The sequence below is a fragment of the Pinus tabuliformis genome, chromosome X (genome assembly GCF_031772625.1).
Source record: "Pinus tabuliformis cultivar Carrire ecotype Pingquan chromosome X, CPIR1, whole genome shotgun sequence".
Classification (NCBI taxonomy): Eukaryota; Viridiplantae; Streptophyta; class Pinopsida; order Pinales; family Pinaceae; genus Pinus; species Pinus tabuliformis.
Genome location: NC_142308.1, coordinates 1,543,755,613 through 1,543,773,501, shown reverse-complemented (window position 1 = coordinate 1,543,773,501; position 17,889 = coordinate 1,543,755,613). Strand labels below are relative to the sequence as shown.

General features: G+C 40.9%; 1 protein-coding gene across 2 annotated transcripts in view; it reads right to left on the bottom strand.

Annotated features, from left to right (window-relative positions):
• Positions 1 to 5,023, bottom strand: part of ECA3 (endoplasmic reticulum-type calcium-transporting ATPase 3) — a 447,643-nt gene extending 442,620 nt beyond the window's left edge. Inside the window, exons 1-2 of one of the 2 annotated variants that reach the window (XM_089449126.1) lie at positions 4,884 to 5,023; positions 4,617 to 4,667 (exon numbers count right to left, since the gene is read on the bottom strand). In XM_089449126.1, coding sequence (XP_089305252.1) covers positions 4,617 to 4,667; positions 4,884 to 4,916 — 84 coding nt within the window. In that variant the 5' untranslated portion in view covers positions 4,917 to 5,023. The remainder of the gene's footprint in view (positions 1 to 4,616; positions 4,668 to 4,883) is intronic. The other variant, XM_089449125.1, reaches the window with a different exon arrangement.
• Between the last annotated feature and the right edge of the window lie 12,866 nt (positions 5,024 to 17,889).

The window sequence follows — 17,889 nt, the reverse complement described above, 5'->3', positions numbered from 1 at the left end:
GGCCACTGAAAGGGTCGACCAAGCAAATATGTGATAGGAAAACGGTAGCACTAAGGGGGCAGCAAGCAACGAGGGCGACATAGACCAAGGAAAGAGCAGTGTCAGGGTCATTGAGCAGCCGCAAGTAGTGGCAAAGGGAGCAGAGCAAGTCGCAAGGAAGCAGTTGAAACAGAGAACCCGCTTGCAGTTGTCAAGGTAATAGTCGTTAGGCACACAAAGAGGAGACGTGGACAAGCTGCCAGGGCCGCAAAGTAAACCCACGCAACAAAATTTGGAAGACTTGTGGCATTGTTGCATACTGAGAAGTTGTGTGGTTCTCGACTATCACAGTGACTGCGTGGATCTTGCGTGTTCGAGGTTCATGTGCATATGGGAGCATGAAGCAAGGAACCAGTCAGCAAAGTCGTCACAAGTCACAGGCAGTCGTCGTGAAGAGGAGCAGGCCCTACACCGGAGATAAAAGAAAAAGAGTCACACGAGCGGCAATCTAGAGGTGATGCAGACAATGGCCAACAGAGGCCACTGCATGTGGTTGTATAGGTCGTGGACAGAGTCTCGAACAAGCTGCACCAATTCACACAAGTGTCGGTTGAGGAGGTTGTGGGTGGTCAAGTAACCTGTCACCAGGGCCATCATAGAAATAGCAATCAGGTCGACAACTGCAAGGCAGGCGAGGTCGACAACAACCAGAGAAAGTTGAGCCACTGGCAAACAACATGGCAGTTGTGCATATGTCAGGGACGGTGCTAGTGGAAGCCAACCAGACCGAACCGAGGGGATTGGGAAGCCAAAGCCAACAAAGTTACAAAGGAACTTCAACAATCAACCAAGTTCGTAGGTCTAAGCCAATCCGCAGAAGATCGTGTCGTGGGCAGAATGACACGTTGGGCATGATCAAGGAACTGCGAGATGATGCGGGCAACAAGGAGTCATTGACCAGGGATTTGGCGCGACAAGCTATGAGTGTCGGTAAGGTTTAGCCTACAAAGCATGGTACGAAGGATGGTACCAACAATGTAGCCAGCGAGATTGGCAGACATCAGCCCTCAAAGGGAGAGAGGGAGTCTATACCAATCAAGAAATTGATAGCAGATTTCGTATGTGTCTCAAAGGACCAAGATAGACCCATAGTCGTGCTAAAAGGACTTAGCACAAGAGCAATCGCAAGAAGCATTGCAATGAGGGAGCCTCCGAAGGTTGAGCAGCTCATAGGGAGCCAACCTTCAGGTTCAGGTAGGGACGAGCAGCCAGCACATTCCTCCAAGTCTGTCAAGAAGGCTGATCAGGAGCAAGAGGCTTCTAGGAACAACACCAAGGGGAGTTGGACTTCAAGGATCTTCCGAGACCAGGTGGCAAGAAGGCTTCCAATTTAGAGGGAGCATCAGGCAGCAGATACAGGTCCAAGATCAAAAATAGTTCCAGGGGGCAAAAGTACCTCCCTCTATAAGAGGGTGTGTTGAAGTTTGTAGCTCGAGCAAGTACTTTTGTACAAGCCTAAGTGTCTAAGTGTGCAAAAGTCACCCACAAGATCTCCTTAGGATTCTTGCTCTAGGTTGAGCAAGTTGCTAATGTAACTTAGCCTAAGTCTAACTTAAGAAAAAACACATATTAATATGTTGGCTTATTGAACTAATAGAAACTTAAGGGAAGTAAAGCAATTTACTTTAGTGAATAAGTTTTAATCTTAGCCATTGCACTTCAGCGAGGCGAGATCTAATCTCAGTCGTCGATCACTTTGAGATTAGGGTTAGGATTAGGGTTTTAGATCAATATAAAGTTATAAAATCAAGGCTAGGGAGAGGGAGAAAGACATTATACAACGACACTAGCCTCAAGAGGATGGGGAGTGTGATACTCCAAAGTGTCGGGCTCTGAGGAAGTACATGAGGGAGCCTAGAGATGTAGATCTGCCAAGGAGATCGAGCACCGTTCTAGGGCAAATCTGTTGGATCGGATCTAAGGCATTTGTTATTTCTTGTGTTTTCTTAGATGGGCCATTATCCTAGGACAAAAGCCCAAATAGGTTCCAAGTCATTATTAATGATGAACTGATTTGATTAGGTAGAAATTTGTTTGTGTCATTATGATTGAGATTGGTTGTGTAATTGTGCTTCCGCTAAATATTTTGTTAGGAACTTAGTTGTGTGTTTATTCAATAAGTTTTTGCTAGAAATTAAATGTCAAGTGTTGGGTTCAAGGAAATCTAACATAAATGGAGAAAGTCAGTCCAGCATGATACCAACCAAAGTAAAGAGATCTGAAACTCCATTGTACCAAAATCGAGATCAAGTTGAAGGACTAGCTACTACAATGGACTTTAAATGGTAGGCCAAGTATGTATATCTATCTCACCCCTAAGCATATAAACAAAACACTGAACACAATGTAGAAGTAAGACGATATTGAACATTGCCTCAAGTGGGAAAGGTCAAGCGCCAAACTCTATGACAATGATGGGCTAAAGGACTATACATTTGCAGCGAACGAAGAAGCAAAGGAGGATGGTCTGTATTATCTCTACTAGGGACCAATCAGACTCTAGCAAACCAAGTCCTCAAACCTCATATCCTTATGGAACTATGGAACAAACAAGATTGTCCACGAGCAACATCTTGAACAATATGTCTTGAAAGTGATGTTGAAAACATTGTCTCTCTAGAAGATCCAAGGACCCATAGCCTTTGTTGATTCAAGGCTAAAGTGCGTGTCACAAGCTAAAGCAAGGACTTGTGCATAATACCCCAAATAAGTATATGTGGTGGTGATCTCGATCTCCTCGCCTTTTAAAAATAAGTGGTGATCACAGAGAACCTTCTTTGATGCACTGAAAATCATGACCTTGATTTTATCCAAGTTGATTATTAACTGATGAAGATCACAGAAAAGATCCAAGGCATCAAGCTATCGTTGCAATCCATTTGGGGATGATGCTAGAAGGACCACATCGTCTACAAATAAAAAGATAAAAATCAGGACATGGTGTAGAAGGGAACCATCACCATCCTAGATGTGTTCAATCAAGGACTCCATCTCATCAATGTAGATGCCAAATAATATGGTGGGCAAGGGGCAACCCTTTTTAACACCAATAATACTCTCAATGAAATCTGATAGGCCATGTGCTATCGCATGCGACCAAAACCTTACTCGTTTAAGCACATGATGGTTAATAATAGGGTCTCGGAGATGCCAATGTTTGTAAGTCTATGGAATAAAGCCTCCCTAGGGATGGAATCAAAAGCCTTTCGAAAGTCTACAAAACAGCAGTAAACTTTCGAAGAGCAATGAAGAGCTTCCTCAATGATGGCCCTGAGTGTAAGGATGTGATCAATAGTTTGGTGCTTAGATCGAAACCCGTCATGTGCTCTAGCTCTTAGATGTCGTGACTCAAGCTCTTTAGAGAGCTTCAAGTGGAGAATTGTAGCATAGAGCTTTGAGAACATGTGGTCCACCATGATCATCCTGTAGTTATTGGTATCAAAGTTGGGTCTTGATTTATGTATTGAGTGGATGATGTGATGTGACCATGGCAATGAAAAACCTGTACGGACCACATCGTTAAAGAGATCGGCCAAATAAGGAACCAAAGGACGAAGATTATGTTTAAAGAACTTTGCCTGGAAGCTATCCTCACCTGCTACTTTGATGTTGTTCACCCACACAACCTCTTTGATGTCCTTCACTACGAACAAGAAGCATGAAGAAGGTGGACATGTAACCTTGATCTAGGGCTGCCTAGGGATATCATAGACGGTAGATATGTATGAGAACAAGGAGCCAGGGTTAAGGTCAGGTGGGAGAGGAGAAGTGGTGGGGGAAGACTGTGCGCCAAAACTATTTAGGGAGTGAATAAAAGAGGTACCTTCTCCTCTGAGAGAAAAAAAAGGTGTTGTTTGCAGTGAAGAAGACAACGATGGGAGGCTTTGATGGTGGGGTAAGATGGGTGAGTGCATAACGAAGCTGGGCTGTGGAAAGCTTTGCATTCATCATTATACCAACAGTTCATGGGACAGGATTTGGTTTTTGGGGTGGTGGAAGTGGGCTGCGTGGAGTGAGGGTAGGATTTGAGGACTGCATTCCAAATCATGGATGAGAGACAAGTGTACTTGGCAGAAGCAGAAACAAGTGAGGAGAACAAGGTCTCAAAGGGGAGCATCTGGCAAAGGTAGGTAGTAAAGGTATCTGGATCCCCCTCCTCGGAAAGGAAAGCAGTGCGGGGTGGGCACCTGGGAGGCCCTGGGGGGTGGGGGATGTGGCGGGAGAGGCCCTAATTTAACTTATTCTACCCAAAGATGTTCAATTTACAGCAGCAGTATGTATAAAGCAGCTGTTGAGTTATGGTGACAAACTGCATAAATTGTTTTCCTTTAGATGATTCATGTTACATGACACTGCATACTCCATTAGGGCCACTTTTCACAGACGGGCATGTTACCATAACTCTAGTAGAAAAAAGCTAACACTGAGATTTATCTTAGCACAACAAACTACGTGGAGCTGCCCTGTCATAAATGCACCACGAAATAGCATTTTAAATACTCTGAGGAACTAAAGAGCACCAAGCCAGATAGTAATTTCGTTGTGAGAATAATAATTTTACAAAATTATCAGTGTACCTGCGAATCTGTGAGGCCTTTAGCAGGGTCGACCCTGAAAGCTTCAAGGACCTGATTCCATGGAGAAAACAAACAAACAAAAACACATTAAACAAACTTCAGGCTATGATAAAGCCATTTGAAACAGAGCTTCGATGATCTTCCTGACATTAAAGCAAATTCCACGGATCAATCAAACAGTGATCGAATCAATGATCCAAAGACGCCCCCTTTGTCGAAAATATAAAGATCTTTGTAAAGGATAGAAGCACAGTAAGAGAGAGTTACCTCGGCTACAGATCTAGCGTAGGCGTCCTCCATTTTTTTCCCGTAAGGCAGAGCAGACTGTATGGAAAATAGTTAAATGAGATGCATTTGTAGGAAGCGCGACTGTTTCGGGCTGATTACGCAATATAACTCTTATTTATACATGTGCGGTAGCACTAATCGAGGGAAGAAACACAAAGGGTTTAGTGGACGTGTGTTACTCTGACGTTGACGTTGACGTTGTCATTATTATTTGTATTTGCATTTTTATTTTGAACTTCTTCCCAAAGTAGAGTCACTGGAGTTGAAGATTAATTGGAGTGAGTTTATGATATGAAACTAAAAACCAAATGGGAAATGTTTCAATGTTTCAAAGTGAGATATAAATAAATATGGTTTATTTAATATGAATATTAAATTAGAACAATGATGAACTCTTAATTATTATATCACTTAAATTTACTTGTTCTTTCTTTTTCCATTGGTTTGGCCACCATTAATAAGTGAATGATGAAAATCAGTATGGTGTTGTAGGTATGCATGAGGTTGGTCGTCGTTAGGAGTGAGGCTTATGTGACTCGACAAATCCGCCATATATTAAGTTGTATGGGTTTTAATTATGAGACCAATTGTTTTGTATAAGTAAAAAAATAGAGGTTTTAATGGTCACTTGAATAAAGATTATGTTAAATATTTATTCAAGTAAGTATTTCTATTTCTATGTTTTGGAATTATTTTTAATTTATAAATATTTATTTTAAATAAAATAAAACTATAAACTTATAGCTTGATATTCTCCTTTACTATAAAAAAATTATAAATCAATAAATTTAATATAAAAAATAATTAAAAAATTATAAATAAATAAATTTAATATATAAGATTATTTAGTACTTATTTACATATTTTTTAAAATACTTATTAAATTAAGTTATGTATACCTAAAGTTTCAAGGGTTAGTTTGATTAGTCGAATTCACAATGTTAAAGCATCTTATTAATGGGAGGTCACGCAATCAATTCTCCTAGATATGTACACCTAAATTATTATGAATATATTTTTCTTTATATTAGAAAAATAATTAAAATACTTTCTTAATATTCACTCCAAAAGGTAAGTTATGTACACCTAAATAATTATAAATATGTATTTTTTTATATTAAAAAAATTAATTTAAATACTTCCTTAATATTCATTAAAATAAATTAGATAAACCTAAAACAATTGTTAAACACATTTTCTTTGCATTAAAGGAAAAATATAAAATATAAAAATAAGTTATATACACCTAAATCAATTATTAAAAATATTTTCTTTAATATTTATGAAAACAATATTAATTTGTATCGGGTAGTCCTACTACAATGTGGTGTTGTTAATACATCATTATATTGTCAATTATGCCTTTGTGTCTTTTAAAAAATGGAAATTCAATATTTTTCTATTTTTTTTAATCAATTTCATATTGATGTATCAATATATATGGCATCAAAAGAAACAAGGTTTAACTTTTCTTAATCTCTTTAGTGTGGTGTTTAATTCTTTTAATTCTTTTTCTAAATGTCTATTTATAACCACTGACCTAACTATCTATTTCAATCATTTTGTCACAAGTTCTCATGAAGTTTCTAAATTTCTTTTTCTACAAGTTCATCTCGCCATTCTTCATGATGTTCCTCCTTGGGGCTTTCATGTTTATTGTGAAATTTGGCATGATTTGTTGGTAGCTCTCCTTTTACCCTCATTATATCCTTCATGTGGCTATATCCCATAATGTTTTCACCCATATTATTTGTATCTTTAGTTTTATTACTACTCCTACTCTCATGCCTAACCATGGTGGCTAAACACTTTCTACATTCTAAGATGTAAGTATGTCTTGATAGTTCCAATTATTTAATGACATCATTAAAATATTCAAGTAGGTTTTACAAGTTTATTATACTTTTCCTCACCAATTTCCTACCAAAATTTCAATCATTATAACACATCCATGGAAGCTTCAAGGAACCACTTTGCTTCTTCATATTATGGAAACTTAGGAAGTCGTAATAGTAGACAAGTTTGATCCAAATTCCCTTTGAAGTATTGTTTACAATATTATTGCAAAAGTTGCACTTAGATCATTCAAAGAAGCCTTGTCCTCCATAAACTTTGTGCATAAAGGGGGCTTTGTGGTAGGGAGTTGCATCATAGATGTGATCATGGTTGTGCAAAAAACAACTAATTCTCTAATAGTTAATGAGAAATAGGTATACAATTCCAATGCATGTAACTATGTAAGTTGGTACTTTCTTTTCCATGTTCAAAGTGATTTTAGGTTTGATGATTTTAGTTCATGCTTATCTTTTATTTTTCATGGTTTTCTTTGTAAAGTTCCTCCTCGTGGTTTTCATTATCATGTAGTTTGGCATGAAAGTTTATTGATAACTCTCCTTTCCCCTCATATGGTCCTACACATATCTCAAAGTGTTAACCAACATATTAATCATGTGGTCTTATTTCATTATGTTTCAACATATCCATCATGTGGTTATTTCTCATGGTGTTTTCACTCATCATGTTCGACATATTCATTTTATAGCCATTTCTCTTGGTTTTTTCACCCATGAAGTTTCAATTTCTAGTTATATGATTAATTGTAGTCTTTCTAAGTCTAGTCATTTTATTTTTAAGGATTTTTTTTAGCATGTGGTTATAGTACATATGAATTCATTCATTCTATATTGATTGAGAAGGAAAGAGACATGATTACTTAATTAGATATGTCCAAAGCATATGGTCATATAAACTAATTATTTCCTTTCCAAGTTCAAAGTGCTTTAAATTTTGGTGATTTATAATCCTAGCCAATGCAGAGTTATGTATCAACCCATTTCCCTCTATTTTACTTAATCGATCTTCATTGACACCTTTCTAGACGATTAGAGGACCCATGCAAATGGATCCCTTATTTCATATGTGTTCATGATTTTGGTAAAAATTACAAGATTAGTAATCAAATCCTATCAAGACAATAGACATGTTATTGGACTTAAGATCGCTGGTAACACGGAGCTTATCTTTGTTTTTCAATTTGTTGATAAAAAAATTGTTCCCTGACAATGAAGGATAAAAGAAACATGATCTTTCCAATAATGTCGAAAGAAACATTAATTTTTCAAGGGGCTTGTATTTGTTTCTCTCAACTTTATGGAGTCAAATAAATGAGTGTATTAAAGATCTTATTTTTCAATACCCCTTGTAAAACTAGACTTAGTATGGCATTAAAGTTCATAAGAACCTCACTGCCTAACAATTATTTGGTATTAGCTAAAATCCATACCATGCTTCAAGGTTTACCACACTCTACACAGTTATTTCTAGAAGCAACTGACCAACAATATGAATCCATACCATACTTCAAGGTTGGGCTCTCAAAAATCTCTCCTTTGAAGGTAAGATCACCCTTCTCAAATAAATCTTTCAAGTTCTACCTATTAATTATATATTCTTGGATTAGTAACATAAAATGGTACAGTTTCCCGCGCAATCTGCTTTGCAACTGCTCTACTCTGAGCTTGCGTCGACGGTCTCAGCCTCTGGGCGCCTCGGAGGGCTCTGTCGCCCTCCCTCTGCTGTCTGCTCTTTGCTCTGGTGAGCTGCGCGGAGCTTTGTTTTTCGTTTTGGGGTGGCGCGACGTGCAGAGTCGGCCCCCTCTGCTGAGCGCAACGCTCTGAAGAGCCCTGGTCTTCTGTGCATTGTTTTGGACATCTGTTTTTTGGATTTGCAGGGGTGCCATCTTGTGGGGTATGGGTTGAGTTCTGCTGCGACTCAGCTGCCGCCATGGGTGATCCCGGGGGTGAGGAGCCCTCTTCCACTCCTCCGCTCTCGGCTGAAGAATCTTTTCGCCGCCTGTTATCACAGAAAGGGAAGAAGCGACCGGCCCCTGAGGTCCCAAAGTTCATTAAAAAACTTGAGGAAATCCCTGAGATCGCTCTGCAAGAAGATCAACCGATTAAAATAGCCCTTGCCCTTGCTGACAGAGGACTGGTTGGGCAATTTATGGGTCGATGGCCTTCTACCAAAACCACTGATGATTGGATTCAACGCAACTGGAGACCACAACTGAAAGATAATGTGATCTGCTATGCGGTTGGCAGAGGCTTTTTCATTTTCGAATTCACCTCCAAAGAAGACCGAGATTTGGTATTCAGAAATGGTCCGTATTTCATGGGAAATCAGGGTCTGTATCTCAATAAATGGACCCCTGACTTTGATCCTTCAGTTGATGTCCCGAAGGAGGTCCCAGTCTGGGTTCGTCTCCCCAATCTCCCGATCCACTGCTGGAGCTTTCAATCTTTGCAAATGATTGGGAATGGTCTGGGCAGATTCATCGACAAAGCAGATAATAAGGGCCAATACACCTGTGCTAGAATCTGTGTGGAAGTCGACTTAGAAGCTGGGTTACCTGAGGCGGTTAAACTTACAGTGGGAGAATGGCAACACTATCAAAAATTGGACTACGAGCAACTGCCTTTCAAATGCAGAACCTGTCATGAACACGGACACTTCCAACGGAATTGTCCTAAAGCCCCAGCCGGGACTAAGGAGGACGAAGAAGGGTGGAAAGAAGTCAAAAGAGGAAAGGCTATCCCAAGGTCGACTGAGAAGAAAAATGCTGGGCCAGTGGGGAAGCCTCAGACCAAGCCAAAGGCCAATGAAGCTCCAAAGGTTGGCTCCTCCTCAGGTGGGAACGCAGAAACCATCAGGGCTCAAGAAGAATCGGAAGACTTGTCGAAGAATGCAATAGAAAATGATACTGAAACAAACACCCTCCCAGCAGATAGAGGCAATGAAAGAACTGCAGATAAAGAAGAGCATATCAGACTGGCCTCCGAAACTGATGAAGAATCAGAAGAAAGAGTCTATGAATCAGATAGCTCGCAAGTCACCCCTACCAAATCGGCCAGGGGTCGAAAATCCAAGAAGAAACAGAGAGAGGAGAAAACTTATCTGGATGTTCTCCAAGGCTCCTAGAAAACACTCAAGGGAATGATGAATACAAGATCCGGGCGCAAGCATGGCACGGCTCCAAAAGGAGCCACTTCCCAATCCAATAAATAATGAAATACGTCTCCTGGAATTGCAGAGGATTAGGCAGCAGACTGAAAGAAGATGCCCTGAAAGATATAGTGAGAACGTATTCGCCTGAAATCCTACTCATCCAGGAGACAAAGTTGGAGGAACTTCTCCTCCTCCATGCTAGCAAATCCTTCTGGCGTAAAGGACATGGGAGTGTTGTCAGTGCGAGAGGTGCCTCCGGAGGAATCGGTTCCTTCTGGGATAGCTCTCTCTATGACCTGATTCAGAAAGATTGCTCTCCTCACTGGCTTTTCACGAAGCTCCTCCATAAAGACTCTGGCCAACAAGTAAGTATATTCAATATATATGCTCCAGTCCTTCCATTTGAGAAAAAATCATGTTGGGATTCGATTTTGTCCTATCTTTCATTGCACAATCCAGAAAACATTATTATTGCAGGAGATATGAATGTCACTCTAGCTGTAAATGAGAAAAAGGGTGGCTCCCCAGTCAGGGATCCAGCTAGAGAGTGGGTTGAAGACCTTATGTTGGGTTGGGAGCTGGAGGATATCAAGCCCACATCTGGGAAGTTCACCTGGTCCAACAAAAGGGTTGGCCCCAGCCATATTGCTGCTCGATTGGACAGATTTCTCGTCCAATCCTCTTTTCTGACCAGCGGTCTAATGGCCTCTTCCAAAATTCTGCCAAACAGTACCTCTGATCACAAGCCCATTCTCCTTGATCTTTCCATGGATGTAAACCTTGGCCCTATTCCCTTTAGATTCAGCCCATTGTGGCTTCAACATGATGGCTTCCAAGAGGTGGTTTCAGAGTCCTGGAACAGGCATGTTCATGGTTCCCCTTTCTATGTGTGGGAAGAAAAAATGAGGGGACTAAAAAGAAGGCTCAAGGAGTGGGCTAGAAAGTTGAAATCTCCCACCTCCAAGAGAAAGGAGGCTTTGGACAGTCTTGCTGCCCACCAATTATCTTTGGAAAATACTGTTGTCTCCCATGACCTCCTTCAAACAGAAGTTGATCTGCAAAAAGAACTCCACAAAGCAAGTAGGGAAGAAGAAGAGTACTGGAGACAGAAATCCAGAACTCTTTGGTTACAGGCTGGGGACAAAAATTCTAGCTTCTTCCACAAGCAAGCTGAAGCACGCAAGCACTTCAAAACTGTAAAAGAAATTCACCATCAAAACGCAGTGATCAAGGATTTTGAAGGCATAAAGAGGGTTGCCCACTCTTTCTTCAAAGATCTCTACTCTGCCCCCGATGATCCTCCCATTGATCCTCAGGCCTATCCGATGGACTTAATTCCCCAATGTATCCAAGATTCTGACAACTCTATGCTGACTACTCCAATCAGCATGAATGAACTTAAATTTGCCCTGGATAGTATGGAACCCGATAAAGCTCCTGGCCCGGATGGGTTCCCTGTCAGATTCTATCTATCCTGTTGGGCCACAATAAAAAATGACTTGTTGAGAATGGTCAGGAAATCTCAATCTTGTGCCAAGATCGGAGGCGGCATCAATTCAGCATTTCTTGCCTTGATCCCAAAAGAGAAAGGCGCATCCGATTTCAGCAGATTCAGGCCAATCTCCTTGTGTAACTCTAGTTACAAGTTGATCACCAAAATTATAGCCAATCGCCTTAAGAAGATTCTGCCGTCCATTATCCCTGAAAACCAAGGAGGATTCATCAAAGGGAGAAAAATACTGGATAATATTGTGCTGGTGCAAGAAGCAGTCCATTCAAGCTATCACCGAAAGGAGAAAGGTATGGTGATTAAACTGGATCTGGCTAATGCCTTTGATAGGGTGAGACATGATTTCCTATTTATTGTGATGACGAAAATGGGCTTCTCTTCAGCCATCATTAATTGGGTTAAAGCCTGCATTGCCTCTCCTTGGATAGCGCCATTGGTCAATGGTCGACCTTCAGAATTTTTCCAAGCCTCTAGGGGCCTTAGACAAGGTTGCCCCTTGTCCCCGCTTCTTTATGCTATTCAAGCCACAGTGCTCAGTTTCCAGCTCGAATATGGTCAACAGACTCAAACCCTCCCTGGCCTTCGTATGGCTAGCAATGTCAAAGACATAAACCATGCTCAATTTGTTGATGACACTTTATTGCTTGGTGGGGCAAGCATACACTCTGCAAGATACTTCAAGAAGGAGCTGGATATTTACAGAGAGGTCTCGGGCAGCAAGATCAACTACCTAAAAAGCACAATCTATGGCTGGAACTGCTCGGTCAAGGAATTATCCGAAATTGCAAGGTTTCTTGATATGGAAGGATCCTGGGCCTGGGACTCTTTTAAATATCTGGGGATCCCAATCTTCAAGGCCATCCCTAAAGTAGCCCACTGGATGCCCCTGCTGGACAAGATTAAACTCAGAATCCATGCCTGGGGAGCCTCTTGGCTGAACAACGCTGGAAAGGTCATTCTGATGAAAGCTGTCCTGTCAAGTATGCCATTATATCAGCATTCCATCCTCCTTGCCCCTAAAACCTTCATAAGCAAAATGGAAGCACTTCTGAGGCGTTTTCTATGGGAAGGGGGAAAACATAATGAAAGAAGGCTTCACCTAGTTAAATGGGATACTATTAAAAATCCATTTATGGAAGGAGGTCTCCAAATGCGCGATCTAGCTGCCCAGAATCTGGCCTTGGGAGCTAAGCTGCTCTGGAACATTGTCTCTGGAAATTTAAGTTGGAGCAAGAAGGTCCTGTGGAAAAAATATTTTCATGGGCAGCGCCTTAGATGCTTGGACCAGCCACCTAGAACTTCCAAAGGTTCACCTGTTTTTAAACTCTGTCTCAAAGCCTTGGAGCACTTCAGCCATAATCTGTACTGGATCCCAGGTAATGGGCAAAAAATTAGAATCTGGGATGATCCAATTCTTGGTGATCAACCTTTGAATCAGATGGAAGATCTCGCCAATATCAAAGCCTGGCTACAGGCCCGCAATTTAAATACCCTCTGGGACATCTCCACCTGGTCAGAGGATGCTACCTGTCTATGGAACAGCTGGTACCTGGGGGAGATTCCTCAGTGGCTGGAAGGTGAAGCCTCGATTTTGCTGGATAGGCTCCAAGGGAAATCCCCTTTAAGAGCTTCTGCTAAGGACAAACGAGGGTGGGGATCGCGCTCTGGTGCATATTCAGCTTCTGAAGGTTACAATAGTTTGAAGGCCTTTCCGAATGTTCCTCCGGATCCTGCTCAATGGAAATTTATTTGGGCATTCCCCTCTCTCCCCAAAGTTGATTTCTTCTGCTGGACTTTAGCACACAACAACATCCTCACTAGAGATAATCTCCGCAGGCGTGGTATGGAAGGTCCTTCCATGTGCACCCTTTGTATGTCGGATGATGAAACCGCTGATCATATGTTCTTAAATTGCCCCTTTTCTCTAGAAGTCTGGAAGGGTGTCCTGCTGCTAGATTCTGACAAAATAGAGCTCCCAGGGAACATCCCAAATCTTATTCAAAACTGGGTCACTCTATCCCTGTTCGATCTCTCCAAAAAACACCTTCTCAAAACTTGTTGGATGTGGATTCCCAAATTTGTTTGTTGGAAGCTGTGGCTGGAAAGGAACAACAGAACATTCAGGAATGAAAGCGGCAATCCAACAAGAGTCATCAATAAAGTCAAAGCTTTTTTGGGGGAATCTCTAGCAGCCAATACTATCATAAAGAATGGAAAAGAGCTGGACAGAGAGGAGGATCTCTGGTTGAAAGGGTTGTTCCCAAATCATAAGGATCGTTCCCCTACTCCTGCTATTGCCAACTCCAACTGGGAAATTCGGTTGGGAGAACAGGAGTTCATTAAGTGGAGGTCGGCTCTGAATGAACATTGTCTATTTTTCGACGGGGCCTCTAAAGGCAACCCTGGTATCGCTGGAGGCGGAGGGGTTCTCCTAGGTCCTGATGGTTCCACTGTGATTCGTTTTGCCTGGGGTCTGGGCAGGGAAACTAATAACAGAGCGGAGGCTCTAGCTCTGTGGCAGGGTCTGAATCAAGCGATTAAAGGTAACTTCCTCTCCATATCTGTCTTCGGGGACTCCAGGCTCATTATCCAGGCGTTGAACACTCATAAGAATCCTGCTAAGCTCCAATTATCCACCATCCTCAGGAAAATCAGGTTAATATTGCCAAAATTTCTCAAAATCTCTTTCTTTCATATCCCCAGGAAGTTAAATTCCCAGGCGGACAAGGAAGCCAATCTAGGCTCTCTTCGAAGTAAAAGATCTCTTACAGTTAACCATGCTGACTCAATCTGCAATATCCCTTAAGCCCTGTGACTTTTGGGCCTCTCCTCCCTCTGGGTTCCACTCTGTTTCCAAGCCTCGCCCTTTCTCTCCGTGATCCGATTCAGTTTCTTTTGATCGCTAATGTTCTTGGTTCCTTCTGTAACGATGCAACCTAACCTATCCCCATTTCTCTGTGCTGTGACCTCTCTCAACTTTAATATAAGGGTTCTTCTCACCAAGGTTGACAGAGCGGCGCAACGTGCCATTTGTTTAAAAAACTGCCAGCTTCTATGTGATGAATATGGGATCACGACCTCTTTCTATGGATTTACTGAATAACTTCCCAGGCCAGTGACTTTGACCGAATAACTGCGGGTTTTTTACATGACTTCACATCATAAAATCCAGCATGCTCCTTCCCCTGTTTTCCATGTTGTTTCCCTCTGCTTTCCGTTGAAAGGGCGTCGGGCGATCATCTTCAGCGCCAGTGGTAGAAGCATTCATTCAGTTTCAGATTGGATCTACAGGCTTCCAAAGGGGGGATCTCCTCTCGGCCCCTGATCTGCTAAATTTCGGGCGATCAATCGTGACTTTCCTGTCATTCTCAAGGTGTCTCAGTACCTGTTGCAAGTTTTCCTGTCGCTATAGAAAAATACTGCTCCGTGCTATTAGCCAGAGCAGGAATGTAACAGCTCTCGGCTGCTGTTTTGGTGCCGATTAATAAAATCTATCCGTTTCTGTCTTAAAAAAAAATTATATATTCTTAATTTCTAGTACACTACGAAACATTCTAAAACAAATTTAACATATTCAAAAAAAGATTACAAGGTAGGTCCTCATGTGAAAGTCAAATGGGCATTGGTTGCTCAGAGGAAGATTTGTCCTAATGAAGGAAGGGAGTTATACTTTGAAGCATGTAATTATTTAATTGATGACTCTGTAAGAACTTCTATAATGTTGGTATAATGAGAAAAAATCATTGTGTGGAGATATATGGAAGGAAAAATATGCACCTTTTACTTCTTAATGGGACTTTTTAAAACTCCATAAATTTCTAAATTTTTAGTAGCATTGAACTTCATCAATGGGATATGAAAATTAATTAACCTTGTTGAATCATGGTGTTATTAAGCTTCTAGATCATTAGGATTTAATCAAGTGGTCAAAAAACCATACGTTCAATTTCACTCTTTTGGGCATATGGATATCTGTAAGACCTAATGTTTGAAGGAACACTTCCAGGAGTCAAATGAATAGCATGATCATGAGGTGGGAGACCTTTGGGAGTCTCAAATACCTTGGAATGATCATCCAAGACTTTTTGGAGATCTGGAGAAATAGATGATTTCGATGTGGGAACCTCTAGCGAACATAATTGTGCAATTATGCCTGTTTTTTTTTTTTTTTAGACAAGATCGGTTACTTTTGTATTACAAAAAAAGAAGGGGACTAAGTCCTATTACATTTCGGGAACAGTTGGTCTTCAATAGAGGTACAAAATGGGAGCACAGTCCCTACCTCATCCTTTGAGACCTTGATTCTGAAATTCTGAAAATTTATGAAAACATATTGTCTAACGAACTATGCAAGCAACAAGCAATATTTACAAAGCATAGATGGATAATTGCATGATGTTCACCAAAATTGGTTCACTAACTCTTCTAGCTGTTGTCCTTTTTTCTTGTTGTACCTTGAGGAAGTCTCTCCTTGCTGACTTTGATTCAGTGAGTTGATGTAATCCACAGCGTCCTCCAAGTGCTTGCACTTATCCTTCAGTTCTTCAATTTCTGCTCTTTGCTTATCTATTTCACTTTGCTTATGGACATTTATAATCTTCATCTCAGATCGCAGATCTTTAAGAGTTTGAATGAAGCGTCCTATCATAAATCTATTCTTTTCAACTTTTTCAAGTGGTTTGCAAGACATATTTTCGTTCTGGTTTGATCTTTCAATAGGATTGTTTTTACTTGGAAAAGGACCTCTATGCTTGAGTTGATGACTTCTTTTGTTTCTGATTCTTTTGCCTTCTGTCTGACCTCTTTGCGCTTTCTGCTTGATTTTTTTGTTGATCCAGAAATGCTGCTTATAATGCGACTCCCACTTACAGTTACTGAGTTGATTGATGGTCTGATTATGAGAAATTTGAAGAGGAAGACTTGTGGGCTTAGGATCTAAGAGCTGAGAATTGATTTTGAAGGTGATGCGAGGATGGATGGGATCGGAAGAGAACGAAATGTGGCTCAGATGGAGTCTATGAGGCCGGTAATCTTGCAACAAGACAACACTAAAATAATTAACAGTCCTAGAGCTGGGAAGTAGATAAAACTGAGAATGACAACAGAGACATAAAACAATGCTTTTACCTTGAGAAATTAGAGGGGGGAGGATTTCACTCTCTGTATCTACGGAATGGATTTTGATGCTGAGAATGATATAAAGATGGGGAGGATCAAATAAGATCGGAATGCGGCTCAGAAGGAGTCTATGAGGCCGCTTATCGTGCAACAACACCACACTAGCACTTTTATCAGTCCTTAAACCGAAAAGAGGAAAATGTTGTAAGTAACAACTGAGAATTGTGACAATGTTGTTACCTTGTTTCTGATTCTGGCTCTTATTGGTTTTACCCAGCTTGCGATCAACTCTTGAGGCTCCAACTGCTGAACTTCGTTGGCCTCTGTTTCGCTTGGACTCGTGACACTCTCTGCTTCTGCACTCTTTTCTCTTATCTCTTATGTTTCCAACTATGACACTCTCTCGCTGCTTTCCCAAGTGCTGTGATTTCCTTTGTTGATACTTCGATTTATAGCTGTTTGTGCCATGGATTAACCTGTTACTGTGGGTTTCCTTCACAATATTTTCCCCCATACCTGCACAGATGTCCACAACCCAATTCGAATGACAATCACTGCTTTCTCTGGTGTGATTGTGCCCGATATGACCTTTGCCTACTTCCTTCAGCGCACGAGGACGATTTCTGGCTTGTTTCAGATCACAATGAGTCCTTTTGGAGATTATTTGGATCCTCATCTTTAAACGAGGAGAAAAATGCTTGATTGTATTCCCTGACAGTTGTAAGGGAATCTCCTGCTCGTTGATGTTTTCTTCCTTTCCTCTTCTTGTTGATTTGATGTTATTTGTCCTTCTTTGTTTTTCGAACCAGGCCTCCAAGGAGGACACTCTATGGGATGTTTTCTTCATAGATTTTGTTATTTTCTTTCACAGTTCCAGCTTGTCTATCCACTGCCTTGTTGGCTATTAAGTCTGCATCTTTGTTTTGATCTCTTAATACATGCTTATAAGTTATTTTCCCCATGTTTTTTGTATTTGATATGATTCTCTGCCTTATTTTGTTTAAGGCTACACTTTTGAATTCCTTCTCTGCTTCCATCGTTGCTATAATGATTGCAGAGTCCCCAATTAATATTGGATCTTTTATCTTTTTTTTTGTAAAATCTTAGTGCCTAGCAACAAACTATATGCCTCTGCCCTGTTATTAGTCATCTTTCCTAGGCCCCATTCATATGTTGTTATTTTCTTACCATTAGGATCTAGAATTAGGCCACCGGCCCCTGCTTTGCCTGGATTATTCTTTGAGGCTCCATCGAAAAATAATATGTACTTTTTCTGATCTTTGATCCACTCTGCCATTTCCATGTCATTCAAACGAAGCTTCCAATCCCTGTTTTTTGCCCTACCTTTATTTT